The following is a 13,955-nucleotide window of genomic DNA, read 5'->3' as shown; positions in this document are numbered from 1 at the left end:
TCATATCATCATCACTGTTAATATTACTTATATAATGTTGCAAATATTTTAAAATTGAGAATACTGAGGTAACGAACAATTTGGTCTTCATTTCTAGATGGGATAACGGTGACTAAAGAAATCCAAGAGTCAACTCAGAAGCGTAAGTCATTAAACTGAAACATTTCTTGTGTAAAAAAAAAAATTGGGAAAAGGAGAAGAAAATTCCAATAACTTCCATTGGCAGTGGCTATTTAATAAAAACAAGACAAATTTTTGCATTCCTTCAGTTTTTAAAGTCCTTACTTAATATTTGACTTTTTTGGACGAAAACATGACCGTATAGATATGTATAAAAAGCAAGCTGATCGTCTTTGTCAGAAAACATTTGTTTAGACTTTCATTTGGCAGTCTCATTTGTTTTTGCTGAGAAACAAATGTTTGTGGTGATGCAAACTGCTAACGGCGTGTAGCAACGTCTTCTCCCTCTGATTACATTTTTTTCTCCCTGATAGGTCTCTTTAATAATTTTAAGTGTTACGTAAGATAAAGAGAGCGTCTTAGTCGTTAATAATGTACTAGCAAAAAAACTAACGCCGAACAGGAAAATAATGTCTCGGTCATTTGGTCAGTTATCAACCATTCTAAAATAGCTTATTTCATTTTTATTTTTACCTTCAGTTGTGGATGACGAAGATGTAGTAGATGCCCGCCGCCCAGGAGATAATTTAGCTAATTCTCCTAAAGGTAATTTAGCAAGTGATATGATTGAGGCGTTTTCTTTTTTTTTCTTCCATCAGTGGTCAGGAACTATTTTCATTGACCGAGAATATATATCATATACATTTTTATATAAAACTTTCAATATTATTGAAAAAAACCAACCGACTGCTTTCCATTGTTATGTCAATGATGAAACTTTTAAAACTCACTTTGGTTTAAAATGTGAACAAGTCTTCGAAAATTGTTTGCCGACTTAGTTGCGTCTTATGATTCACAAAAAAGAAAGTCATGATGAATCCGTCAAACAACGACCGTGCGCCAAACTTAATTCGAAACCTTTAATCCCTTCAGTAAGATTGATTCAAACTCTCCTTTGCTCATAGATACGATTTTTGCTGATACTGCATCAAAAATGAAGGTAGTGGAAGGAGAGGTCAAAGAGCCAACACTATTTCGTACGTTTCAATTTTTCTTTTTTTTAAGATGACATTCTCATTTGTTATTCACGTAAATGTAAATTTAAGGCTCGCCTATAAACGCGCCTAGCAAGGTGCTAACCCTGATAATGGACTTCAACTGATAGTTTAATTTTAAGGGAATTTTCAAAAACAGCAAAAGGTCTACAACGTTTTGCTTCATCGCGACGGCTGTCAAGTATATCTACTGATTATAATACACAAAGCAATCTCAACCTGTCATTTATTTCAGGTGTGAAGAAGGATTTACACGCATGGAAAAGAAAACGTTCAATGGGAGGCTTCCCAAAAAGAGCAAAAACGGGCGTTTCAGGTAAATTATACATTGAACTGAATAGTTCTTGTACTTGAATTGCATAAATCACTCGAAAATATTTTAGTCATTGAAAAATAAACCCTCTCTTAAAATGAACTCTAGAATCTTAGGTATATTTTCAGTTTCAACTGTATGATCCTTTTTCACTGGAAGTCGGAACAAGTACCTAATAAAAAGCATAATAGAATCAGCAGAAAAAAGTATAACACATAACAGCGACTACAACAGGAATTTGATTTGTTTCGTGCCAAATTAAGAATGGGCAGACTTGATTAAAAAATGATAACGTGGTTGAAATAAATAAATCGACAGGGAGCAAAAGCAGGTTAATGTCGTATTGCTTGATCAGAAATTAATAAATAGACAATATAAATTGACCATGGATTTATTACCAGCTCGTACCTTATCTTTGCACTGGGGTCAATCTGTAGCTTATCAAATGCTTCTGATTTTTCCTCATTTAGGCAAGAAGTCTAAAAAGGCACGTCTACTATTTTCATACGACGACAATTGGTGAAGCGTGCAAGTGTTACAATTGTAATTCTTAATAGAACAAATATGGCTAACTTTGTGCCAACTTCAAAACCCTCGTGACAAGAGTAAAAAAAAAATGGAACTATGATGAAGAATATCTGTTTGCGAGGAAACCAGATACTGATGGTTCCTACTCGTGGCTAATATAGTTGTAATTAATTTGTATTTGTCATAAACGTATCACCACTTTGGTGATTAAGAGGCCAAAGAATATGTAGCAGCCCTGGGCCCCTTTAAAAACTGCAAACAAACGACGTGATTGGTATCATATAATAATTAATAACTTAGATTACGAAATAAGGCATGGTTGCAATTAAATAATTGTTGAATCAATGGTACAAAAACCTGTACCGTACACATACACAGATAGGCTTAAGTTCTATTTTTCAGTTAATTGTGAGCATATGCATATGTAAAGACTAGTTGCCTTAAATATATCGTTTACTAGTTTTGTTCTTGGAAAAAGGATTTATTACGGTTTCCCTCTAATTATGTACGGATATCTAGGAAAGAACAAGAAAACACTTTCGGGAAAAAATGCAATGTACAATCAGTTTATGATAGTTACATGTATGTATTTTCCTTTGAAATGGAAAATCAAAAACCAATATAGTCATAAAAATAAAACACGAATCAGTTAAATATAGCTTGTGGTGTCAAACTTTTTTCGTCATTTCTGGCATAAAGGGAAAATTAATTTTGAGGTCGCTACTTTTGGGGCTCGTTAATTTCCGGCAGTGGGGGTTTCCTAACATCTGTGAAATCTTAACGCAACTTTCTGGGGGTTGCTTCTTTGGGAGGCTCGTTACTTTCCGAAACTTTAAGGTAATATACCAATGAAGTGTTTATTGCTGCGATCATCTAACCAAAACAATGCAAAACAAATCTACGAAATAATTTTACCGGTTGAAAGCTTTATAAGAAAGTTAATCAATTATGATAATATTCAAAATAAGCGAGATAACAAAGAGACATTATTTCATTAAACAAACAAAAACAACAATAACAAAAATAAAAATCTGTATTAACCAGGCAAGAACAACCGAAGAACACCAAACAATTTTTTTTGGTGTTCACGTAAGTTACGATTTACGTATTTTTGGTTAATATCTGTCAAAATAAAATCTTGTATACCTACAAAAACTACAGGAACTATGACAAACTACACCAACTACACCAAAATACAGCAACTACACCGAAATACACCAACCACAACAACTACAACATGCCAACTACAGCAACTAACCCAAACTACAGTAACTACACCAACTACAGCTACCACACTAACTACTCCAACTACAGCAACTACAGCAACTACAGCAACTACACCAACTACAGCTACTACACCAACTACACTAACTACACCAACTACAGCTACTACACCAACTACACCAACTACACCAACTACAGCAACTACACTAACTACACCAACTACATTAACTACAGCAACTACAGCTACTACACCAACTACAGCTACTACACCAACTACACTAACTACACCAACTACAGCTACTACACTAACTACAGCTACTACACCAACTACACCAACTACACCAACTACACCTGCTACACCAACTACAGCTACTACACCAACTACAGCTACTACACCAACTACAGCTACTACACCAACTATAGCTACTACACCAACTACACTAACTACACCAACTACAGCTACTACACCAACTACACCAACTACACCAACTACAGCAACTACACTAACTACACCAACTACATTAACTACAGCAACTACAGCTACTACACCAACTACAGCTACTACACCAACTACACTAACTACACCAACTACAGCTACTACACTAACTACAGCTACTACACCAACTACACCAACTACAGCAACTACACCTACTACACCAACTACAGCTACTACACCAACTACAGCTACTACACCAACTACAGCTACTACACCAACTATAGCTACTACACCGACTACAGCAACTACAGCTACTACACCAACTACACTAACTACACCAACTACAGCTACTACACTAACTACAGCTACTACACCAACTACACCAACTACACCAACTACATTAACTACACCAACTACAGCAACTACAGCAACTACAGCTACTACACCAACTACACTAACTACACCAACTACAGCTACTACACTAACTACAGCTACTACACCAACTACAGCAACTACAGCTACTACACCAACTACAGCAACTACAGCTACTACACCAACTACACTAACTACACCAACTACAGCTACTACACCAACTACATTAACTACACCAACCACAGCAACTACACCAACTACACCAACTACAGCTACTACACCAACTACAGCAACTACACTAACTACACCAACTACATTAACTACAGCAACTACAGCTACTACACCAACTACAGCAACTACAGCTACTACACCAACCGCAGCAACTACAGCTACTACACCAACTACACTAACTACACCAACTACAGCTACTACACCAACTACATCAACTACACCTACTACACTAACTACAGCTACTACACCAACTACACCAACTACAGCAACTACACCAACTACAGCTACTACACCAACTACACCAACTACATTAACTACACCAACTACAGCAACTACAGCAACTACAGCAACTACACCAACTACAGCTACTACACCAACTACAGCAACTACACCAACTACAGCAACTACACTAACTAAACCAACTACATTAACTACAGCAACTACAGCTACTACACCAACTACAACAACTACACCAACTACAGCTACTACACCAACTACACCAACTACAGCAACTACAGCTACTACACCAACTACAGCAACTACAGCTACTACACCAACTACAGCAACTACACCAACTACAGCTACTACACTAACTACAGCAACTACAGCAACTACACTAACTACACCAACTACAGCTACTACACTAACTACAGCTACTACACCAACTACAGCAACTACAGCAACTACAGCTACTACACCAACTACAGCTACTACACCAACTACACTAACTACACCAACTACACCTACTACACTAACTACAGCTACTACACCAACTATAGCTACTACACTAACTACACCAACTACAGCTACTACACCAACTACACTAACTACACCAACTACAGCTACTACACTAACTACAGCTACTACACCAACTACACCAACTACATTAACTACACCAACTACAGCAACTACAGCAACTACAGCTACTACACCAACTACAGCTACTACACCAACTACACTAACTACACCAACTACACCTACTACACTAACTACAGCTACTACACCAACTATAGCTACTACACTAACTACAGCAACTACAGCTACTACACCAACTACACTAACTACACCAACTACAGCTACTACACTAACTACAGCTACTACACCAACTACACCAACTACACCAACTACATTAACTACACCAACTACACCAACTACATTAACTACACCAACTACACCAACTACAGCTACTACACCAACTACACCAACTACAGCAACTACAGCTACTACACTAACTACAGCTACTACACCAACTACACCAACTACAGCAACTACAGCAACTACACCAACTACACCAACTACACCAACTACATTAACTACACCAACTACACCAACTACATTAACTACACCAACTACACCAACTACAGCTACTACACCAACTACAGCTACTACACCAACTACACTAACTACACCAACTACAGCTACTACACCAACTACAGCTACTACACCAACTACACCAACTACATTAACTACACCAACTACAGCAACTACAGCAACTACAGCAACTACACTAACTACACCAACTACATTAACTACAGCAACTACAGCTACTACACCAACTACAGCTACTACACCAACTACAGCTACTACACCAACTACACTAACTACACCAACTACAGCTACTACACCAACTACACCAACTACACCAACTACAGCAACTACACTAACTACACCAACTACATTAACTACAGCAACTACAGCTACTACACCAACTACAGCTACTACACCAACTACACTAACTACACCAACTACAGCTACTACACTAACTACAGCTACTACACCAACTACACCAACTACAGCAACTACACCTACTACACCAACTACAGCTACTACACCAACTACAGCTACTACACCAACTACAGCTACTACACCAACTACATTAACTACAGCAACTACAGCAACTACAGCTACTACACCAACTACAGCTACTAAACTAACTACAGCTACTACACCATCTACACCAACTACACCAACTACATTAACTACACCAACTACAGCAACTACAGCAACTACAGCTACTACACCAACTACACTAACTACACCAACTACAGCTACTACACTAACTACAGCTACTACACCAACTACAGCAACTACAGCTACTACACCAACTACAGCAACTACAGCTACTACACCAACTACACTAACTACACCAACTACAGCTACTACACCAACTACACCAACTACAGCAACTACACCAACTACACCAACTACATCAACTACACCAACTACAGCAACTGCAGCAACTACAGCAACTACACCAACTACAGCTACTACACCAACTACAGCAACTACACCAACTACAGCAACTACACTAACTACATTAACTACATTAACTACAGCAACTACAGCCACTACACCAACTACAGCTACTACACCAACTACACTAACTACACCAACTACAGCTACTACACTAACTAGAGCTACTACACTAACTACAGCAACTACAGCTACTACACCAACTACACTAACTACACCAACTACAGCTACTACACTAACTACAGCTACTACACCAACTACACCAACTACATTAACTACACCAACTACAGCAACTACACCACTACACCAACTACAGCTACTACACCAACTACAGCTACTACACCAACTACACTAACTACACCAACTACAGCTACTACACCAACTACTGCTACTACACCAAGTAGACCAACTACACCAACTACATTAACTACACCAACTACAGCAACTACAGCTACTACACCAACTACACTAACTACACCAACTACAGCTACTACACTAACTACAGCTACTACACCAACTACACCCACTACACCAACTACACCAACTACACCAACTACATTAACTACACCAACTACATCAACTATAGCTACTACACCAACTACACTAACTACACCAACTACAGCTACTACACTAATTACAGCTACTACACCAACTACACCAACTACAGCAACTACAGCTACTACACCAACTACTGCTACTACACCAACTACAGCTACTACACCAACTACAGCTACTACACCAACTACACTAACTACACCAACTACAGCTACTACACCAACTACAGTTACTACACCAACTACAACTAATGCACTAACTACTGCTACTACACCAACTACAGCTACTACAACATTCTCATAGTGGGCTTAGTGGTCACTTAATATCTCTATATTCGTGACGGTTATCATGAACCCATTACCGGTCATTGCACACATATCGATTTACTATGGTTTTTGTTTCTGGTCGGCAGGATTTGCCCTCTGATACAAGAGCATTTTATTGACCTCTTTTGAAGCGGAAAGCTTTTTATTACGGTTGAATAAGGGTTGTAGTTTTCTCTAAAGTGCCTTTTGGATCTAAATAACAAAGCGATTTTCTTTAGTCCGTGAATGAAATGTTTTTTTTTTTGCAATGTTGTATCACGCTGGCCCAGCTTGTTTGTTTTTTTTGCAGGCATGTTAAATTATCACGGATAGTGATTAACAGGTCCAAAATTATAAGAATAGAGTGCAGCTTAAACTGAAGCTGCATCAACTATGCCGGATAATTGCATTGTGACTCAGTAGACTCGAGCTTGGTGTTTTCATAAAGGTAATATGAGTCTTGACTGGAGCGCGACGTATTATTTCCTTCCTTGGTAATAGCTTTCGACTAATAAAGCTTACCAGTGTTTGGGCTGTTTTGTTATTGCCACTTTGTGATCAGGCACGACCATGGCTTCGGTTCTCCACGCGAACTTCATTAGTTGCCGCGTTGGCTTTGTGCTTAGTTGCTTTTACAAGAGCAACGTTAGTTGTTCCGGCTTTATCGTGGCGAGAACGGTACAGTGCTGTGAAATAGCATCGACTTGCCAGATTCAGTAGGTAGGACACTTCAATAATATCCTGGCCTTTCAGGATAGATTCGAAGCATTTTACTTAAAGAGGTTAAAAATTAATCGATGGAAAGTTACCGTTACTCAGGGAAAAATCTGACCCGGCCAAGCACTGATAAAAACTCTGGTCTACCCGCCATCTTCGATGCTTTGTTTATCGTATGCGATCATACGCTAATTTACATAGTACACCCACAAATTCTGCCTGTTTGATGGTCATGTGACCGGCCGATGCCAGGGCCTTTTCCCGCCCCACCTCCAAAGCCAGGGAAAAGCGCCCTGGGGACGAGGTTGCTCCTCTACTCTTTTAGGGTTTCCCCATGGGGAAATTTTTCGGGTGGTAATGTGCCGTTGGGACACTGGGTGTAACAGCCGTCAATTCGATGTCAATTCCACGTTTTATTCGATCCGATCAACTACGCTCAGCACACCGTTCGAATACAATACCGTACAAGAAATCCTTACAAACAAGCAGGTGTCTCTATCCGTAACCTTGAAAACTGCTGAAATATCCGTAATGCTTCCGTAATGTTCTATTCCTTCGATGTGAGTCTAGTTAAACGATCCTTATCCGAGAAATAAAGGCGAAAATAACAAGCGATTAAAGCACATGTATGCCGAGGTTTGACCTAGTGTCGAATGACAACACCTCGGCGCAGACTGGGCCTAGTGCACAGGACACCTAGCATTTACATGGCTCCCCTAAAATGTTTGTCATTTTAACCAAAACAAATCTTACTCTAACTCGTTTAGAATACTAGAATTGCTAAGCGTTCTAGATATCCTGTTTCTGTAACATCACAGTTCCTCAGGCTCCTCGTCGGGGATTCCCGGTCTATCCTTAGGTGATTCTAGCAACAGCACAAGTTTATTGACTGGTCGATCCAATACTGATCCAGTTCCGGTTAGAACAGTCACCGATCTGACTTGGCCTTCATCATCACGACGTGTGGTAAACACTTTAGCCATAGGCCACTTATTCCTACAAGAATTGTTGTCCTTTAATAGAACAATGTCGCCTTCCGTGAGGTTTCTTCTCTTGTGTGTCCACTTTTGTCTCAACTGTAGGATCTGAAGATATTCTTTACTCCATCTATTCCAGAATTCGTTAGCAATATGCTGTACGCGCCTCCATCGACGTTTGCAGTAAGTATCTTCTCGTTGAAACTTTCCTGGAGGGGGGAGAATGAGCTTGGTTTTACCAGTGAGAAGGGTACTTGGTGATAGTGGCAACGGTGAGAGCGGATCACTTAAGGTCTCGGTAGTCAGAGGACGACTGTTGACAACAGCTTCAGCTTCACATAACAAAGTTCGCAGCGATTCGTCGTTTAAGCTGTGACCATGCTGTTTCATAAGTGCTGCCATGATGTTCCGCACGGACCGAATTTGTCGTTCCCAAACGCCTCCGAAATTACTTGCAGTAGCAGGATTTCTGATCCAATCAATGTTCTCCTTAAGCAACTCTGCCTTAATTTTCTCATCATCCATTTCTCGAAGTGCTGCCTTTAACTCGTTTCGGCCCCAACAAAATTAGTCCCTTGGTCACTGCGAAGTTCTCTTATGGGTCCTTTACGACAGGTAAAGCGCCGTAATGCTTGTAAGAATGAATCTGTTTCCATGGAGTGGGCTACTTCGATATGTACCGCACGACTGGCCAAACAAGTAAATAGGGCTCCGTACCTTTTAACTTCTTTCCTGCCTTCTTTGACATACCACGGACCAAAGTAGCCCACTGCACAGTATGAAAACTGTGGCGCGGGTTCAACACGGGAACTTGGGAGGTTGGCCATTTTCTGTTCTCGAAAAGTACCACGGAGATGTCGACACGTGACGCACCTTGATATGAAGTGTCTGACCGCAGCATTTCCATTCATAATCCAGTAACCACTCGAACGAAGTTCGTTTAAGGTGAGACCTCTTCCGCTGTGGTGAGTTTTCTCATGGGCGTGACGGAGGACCAGCTCTGTAATATGACCAGTCTTCGGTAAGATGACAGGGTTTTTAAGACTGTCTGAGAGGTTAGCCTTCTTTATCCGTCCTCCGACTCTCAACATTCTGCTGGCATCCAGGTATGGGTCAAGGGCATTAAGGCTGCTACTTTTCTTCAAAACTGCTTTCCTTTCCTTATCATGATGACGATCTTTAGGCACACTTCCGGTCTGGGTTTGGAAATCTTTCAGAATCTTGATTTCTTTATCGAAATAATTCGCTTGCACCAGCTTGAGAATTTCTGTTTCTGCTTGTTCAAGGTCTCTGACCATAAAGGAAGTAGCCGGGCAACCTTCACATTCACGGCTTCGTCCATTAACTTGAGGACCGTCAACAGTTAGAGGTCTCTTGTCTGCTTTACTGGCTCTCATCTTGAGACGTCGTTTGTATTCCATACAAAGCGCAACTGCGCCCTTTAGGACTTGCCACTTGGAGAATCTTTTGAATCTGCTTAACATGTTTTCATGTTCTTCAATCACTGTCGCGTTAGCGGTAACCCTTTTAACGTCAGGAGAATTGTGGTCGACCTCGTTTTCGTATGAGTCTTGTTGAGGCCAGTGATCTTCCGTCTGCCACAAGAAGTCTGGGCCCTTAATCCACTGCGACCTTTGCATAAACTCCTTAGCGCTCATCCCCCTCGATGCTTCATCTGCTGGGTTGGATCCAGACTCCACGTAGCGCCACTGGTCTGGTGAAGTGTGGTCACGGATGAATTGCACTCTATTTGCAACATACACTTGGAATCTTCGAGATTCATTGTTGATGAACCCGAGGACAACCTTACTATCGGTCCAGTAGAAGTCTTGGAGTCCGTCATAGTCTAACTCTTCCTTTAGCATGTTTGCAACCCTTACTGAAACGGTAGCGGCAGTTAGTTCAAGTCTTGGAATAGTGACTGTCTTCAACGGTGCAACACGAGCTTTCCCCATAACAAGAGAACAATGAATTCTTCCGTTTTCATCAACCAGTCTGAGATAAGAACATTGTCCGTACCCGACTTGAGACGCATCTGACATATTATGTAGCTGAGCAGTGGCAATGCTTCCAAAATCAGGGGGCTGAAAGTTTCTTGGGATGTTCAGCTGCCCTAATAGCGGTAACTGACTTCTCCATCTTCCCCATTTGGCAAGAACTTCTCCCTCGATTGGCTCGTCCCAGTCTTTTCCGTGACAGATCTCTTGAAGTATCTGCTTTCCAACAAGGACGACGGGCGCAATCAGCCCCAGAGGATCAAAGATCGAGCTTATAGTTGCCAGTATACCCCTACGGGTGCACGGCTTGTCCTTCAACTCTATCCTGAATTTGAATGCGTCCGATTCAATGCACCATTCTACACCCAATGCTCTCTCCATTGGTAACTTGTCACTGCCTAAGTCTAGGCCCTTGATCTCCTTTGCTCTGTCTTCAGCAGGTTCGTCATCATCACCTTTCTACTGTTGCTGACAAATTTCGTTAGTTTGAACCCTCCCTTTGCACACATCTCTTTAACAGCTTGTACTAGTTCTACAGCGTCCTTCTCTGTCGGTACCGAACTCAGAGCATCATCAACGTAAAAGTTCTTCCTTAATGTTTCGGCAGCTCTTGCACCAAACTCTCTTTCACCGTCTTCGGCTGTACGTTTCAAGGCGAAGTTAGAACACCCTGGAGATGAACCAGCTCCAAAGAGGTGCACTGTCATGCAGTACTCTTGAGGCTCTTGAGTTAAATCTCCATTTGGCCACCATAAGAAGCGAAGGAAGTTCTGATCTTCCCTTGGAACCTTGACTTGAAAAAAAATTTTCTCTATGTCAGCCATGAAGGCTACCTTCTCCTCTCTGAATCTTGTGAGCACCCCAGTGAGCTTGTTTGTTAGATCGGGCCCTTGCAATAAGTGGCCATTCAGCGATTCACCCTGGTAACGAGCTGAACAGTCAAATACTACGCGTATGCTGCCTGGTTTTTTGGGGTGGTAAACCCCGTGGTGAGGTAAGTACCAGGCCTTTCCTTCTTGATGGGGTAGCTCTTCAACCTTGACCTTTCGAGCATATCCCTTCTCTATGATTTCAGTCATGAATCTGACGTAGTCAGCACGATACCTTGCGTCGCCTTGGAGTCTCTTCTTAAGGCCGTGCAGGCGTTGCTCTGCTTGAGGACGGTTTTTGGGTAGCTGTACATTCTTTTCTCTAAAGGGCAGAGGCATCTCGTAATGCATGTCATCTCTATGATGGATTCCATCTTCTACAATCTTCAGGAACTGACGGTCTTCTCTTGATAATGCGACTCCGTGCTCCCTTTCAGCAAAGTCCACCTCAAACATTCGAGAAACCACTTGAGGGGTTAGCCGCTCCTTAGTCTCTGTCTTAGCAATGATGTACCCATTCACGTTATCCTCTGTGTTGCTCTTAAGAATCTGAATACGGTTACAATGTACTTGTTTACTGCTCTTTTGGTTAACAGGACCGTTTACGTGCTATCCCAGTAGTGATCTTACTGCATAGGGTTCATTCTCATTGCCGCAAACAATATCTCTTGGTCGCACTGCACTAGGGCAATTTAGTCCGATCAGGAGTCCTATTTCTACGTCTTCCATGTAAGGAGGTACGTGTTTCCTAACCATCTGCAAATGTGACCATCCTTGCAGCTCTTCGGGACGAGGAATCTCATCACGATCTGCTGCAATCCGTTGTCTGACGTAGGTTCTCGGTAGGGGTACGATAACGTCGTTTTCTTGAAAGTGGGAAGCAATTAGCCCGTCTACCGCTTTAGTATCGACTTCTTGGGTACCATGCATAGTAGTGAGCAAAAGTTTGGTTTCACTTCCTTTAACACCAAGCCTTCTTAACGAGTCTTCCTTAATGAATGTTCCACCACTGGCATTATCAAGGAGGGCGTAAACACATATCTTATTGTTTGGATTGTCCTTGTGGTACAACCATACTGGGATAATACCCATAGCAACTGGTACATCACCGGCATCTGTCACATTGCAAATTGCAGTACACACGTTAACGACTCGCTCTTCCGTTTTCTTTTTACTGGCTTCCGGTTTCTCATGTTGGCCGTTTCCACTTTCCATTTTCACCTCTTCTGATTTCCAACTGTAATCATGGAGTGACGTTGGGTGTTTCTTATTGCAGATCTGACAGGTTCTTTTACCTTTGCAAAGCTTGGCAATGTGTTCACAACTATAGCAACCAAAGCATAAGCCTTTCCGTTTGATAAAGTTTCTCCGCTCCACTAGCGGAGAAACTCAGCACATTCGTCCAGATGATGCGCCTTAGAGCACAATGTACAGCTGATGGGGTGAGAATTTCCTCCACCTGCATTCTCTCCTGCCAAGCCTGTTGCAAAGTTGGTAACCCTTCCTCTCTTGGGTTTGCGTTCGTTCTGTTTATGGTACTTGTCAACTGCGTTCATCGGTTTACTTATGCCTTCCTCGGAATAGATTGGGTCTGTCGCTAAATCGGCTTGCTCTGATACAAATTGGCAAAAGTCATTAAAGCTAGCTGTCTGTCCCTTGACACTCCTAATCCTGTTAACTCTTTCTGTCCACTTACTACGTAGATATCGCGGCAGCCTTTCCCATAACTGGCGCATAACATTGGCCGTGTTCAAGTCGTTCATGTATTGCATGCCTGTCATGGCGTTCTTTGCTTGCTCAAGGACAATAGAAAATTCTTGTAACCCTGTTCCGTCGTTAGGCTTAACAGCGGGCCAGCTCGACAGCTTGGCGATGTATGCACTTGCAATCTTGTATGGGTCACCAAAATGTTTCTTCAAAAGCCGTCTAGCCTCCTTGTACGAATCTTCGCCTTTCATTTATAAACAACCCTTTATCAGTTCCTTGGCCTTTCCACTAGTGTA

General features: G+C 41.5%; 3 protein-coding genes and 1 long non-coding RNA gene across 4 annotated transcripts; 1 reads left to right on the top strand and 3 right to left on the bottom strand.

Moving 5' to 3' along the window:
* Positions 1-570: 570 nt before the first annotated feature.
* LOC140923695 (uncharacterized) lies at positions 571-2,787 on the top strand. Its single transcript, XR_012164173.1, has 3 exons — positions 571-1,157; positions 1,411-1,491; positions 1,959-2,787. It is a non-coding gene; the product is annotated as an uncharacterized lncRNA (long non-coding RNA).
* Positions 2,788-8,921: 6,134 nt separating this feature from the next.
* LOC140922417 (uncharacterized) lies at positions 8,922-9,611 on the bottom strand. Its single transcript, XM_073372403.1, has one exon. The coding sequence runs from the start codon at positions 9,609-9,611 to the stop codon at positions 8,922-8,924; it is 690 nt and encodes a 229-aa protein (XP_073228504.1).
* Positions 9,612-9,628: 17 nt separating this feature from the next.
* LOC140922416 (uncharacterized) lies at positions 9,629-11,464 on the bottom strand. The gene has a single exon (XM_073372402.1). The coding sequence runs from the start codon at positions 11,462-11,464 to the stop codon at positions 9,629-9,631; it is 1,836 nt and encodes a 611-aa protein (XP_073228503.1).
* A 23-nt stretch (positions 11,465-11,487) lies between these two features.
* Positions 11,488-13,167, bottom strand: LOC140922415 (uncharacterized). Its single transcript, XM_073372401.1, has 2 exons — positions 12,583-13,167; positions 11,488-12,501 (listed from the first exon to the last, which is right to left on the bottom strand). The coding sequence occupies exons 1-2, from the start codon at positions 13,165-13,167 to the stop codon at positions 11,488-11,490; spliced, it is 1,599 nt and encodes a 532-aa protein (XP_073228502.1).
* Between the last annotated feature and the right edge of the window lie 788 nt (positions 13,168-13,955).

Source organism: Porites lutea, chromosome 13 (assembly GCF_958299795.1).
Source record: "Porites lutea chromosome 13, jaPorLute2.1, whole genome shotgun sequence".
Taxonomy (NCBI): Eukaryota; Metazoa; Cnidaria; class Anthozoa; order Scleractinia; family Poritidae; genus Porites; species Porites lutea.
Note: the sequence above shows the minus strand (reverse complement) of the source record. Positions and strands in the feature narration are given on the sequence as shown.

What these genes read in the sequence shown, in the direction of transcription:
- LOC140922417 (XM_073372403.1), bottom strand. Translation starts at nt 9,611, where the DNA reads ATGGATGATGAGAAAATTAAGGCAGAGTTGCTTAAGGAGAACATTGAT.
- LOC140922416 (XM_073372402.1), bottom strand. Translation starts at nt 11,464, where the DNA reads ATGGAGAGAGCATTGGGTGTAGAATGGTGCATTGAATCGGACGCATTC.
- LOC140922415 (XM_073372401.1), bottom strand. Translation starts at nt 13,167, where the DNA reads ATGGAAAGTGGAAACGGCCAACATGAGAAACCGGAAGCCAGTAAAAAG. An exon ending in ATGAGAATGAACCCTATGCA is followed by an intron (nt 12,502 to 12,582) that starts GTAAGATCACTA and finishes AACCGTATTCAG; the next exon opens with ATTCTTAAGAGCAACACAGA.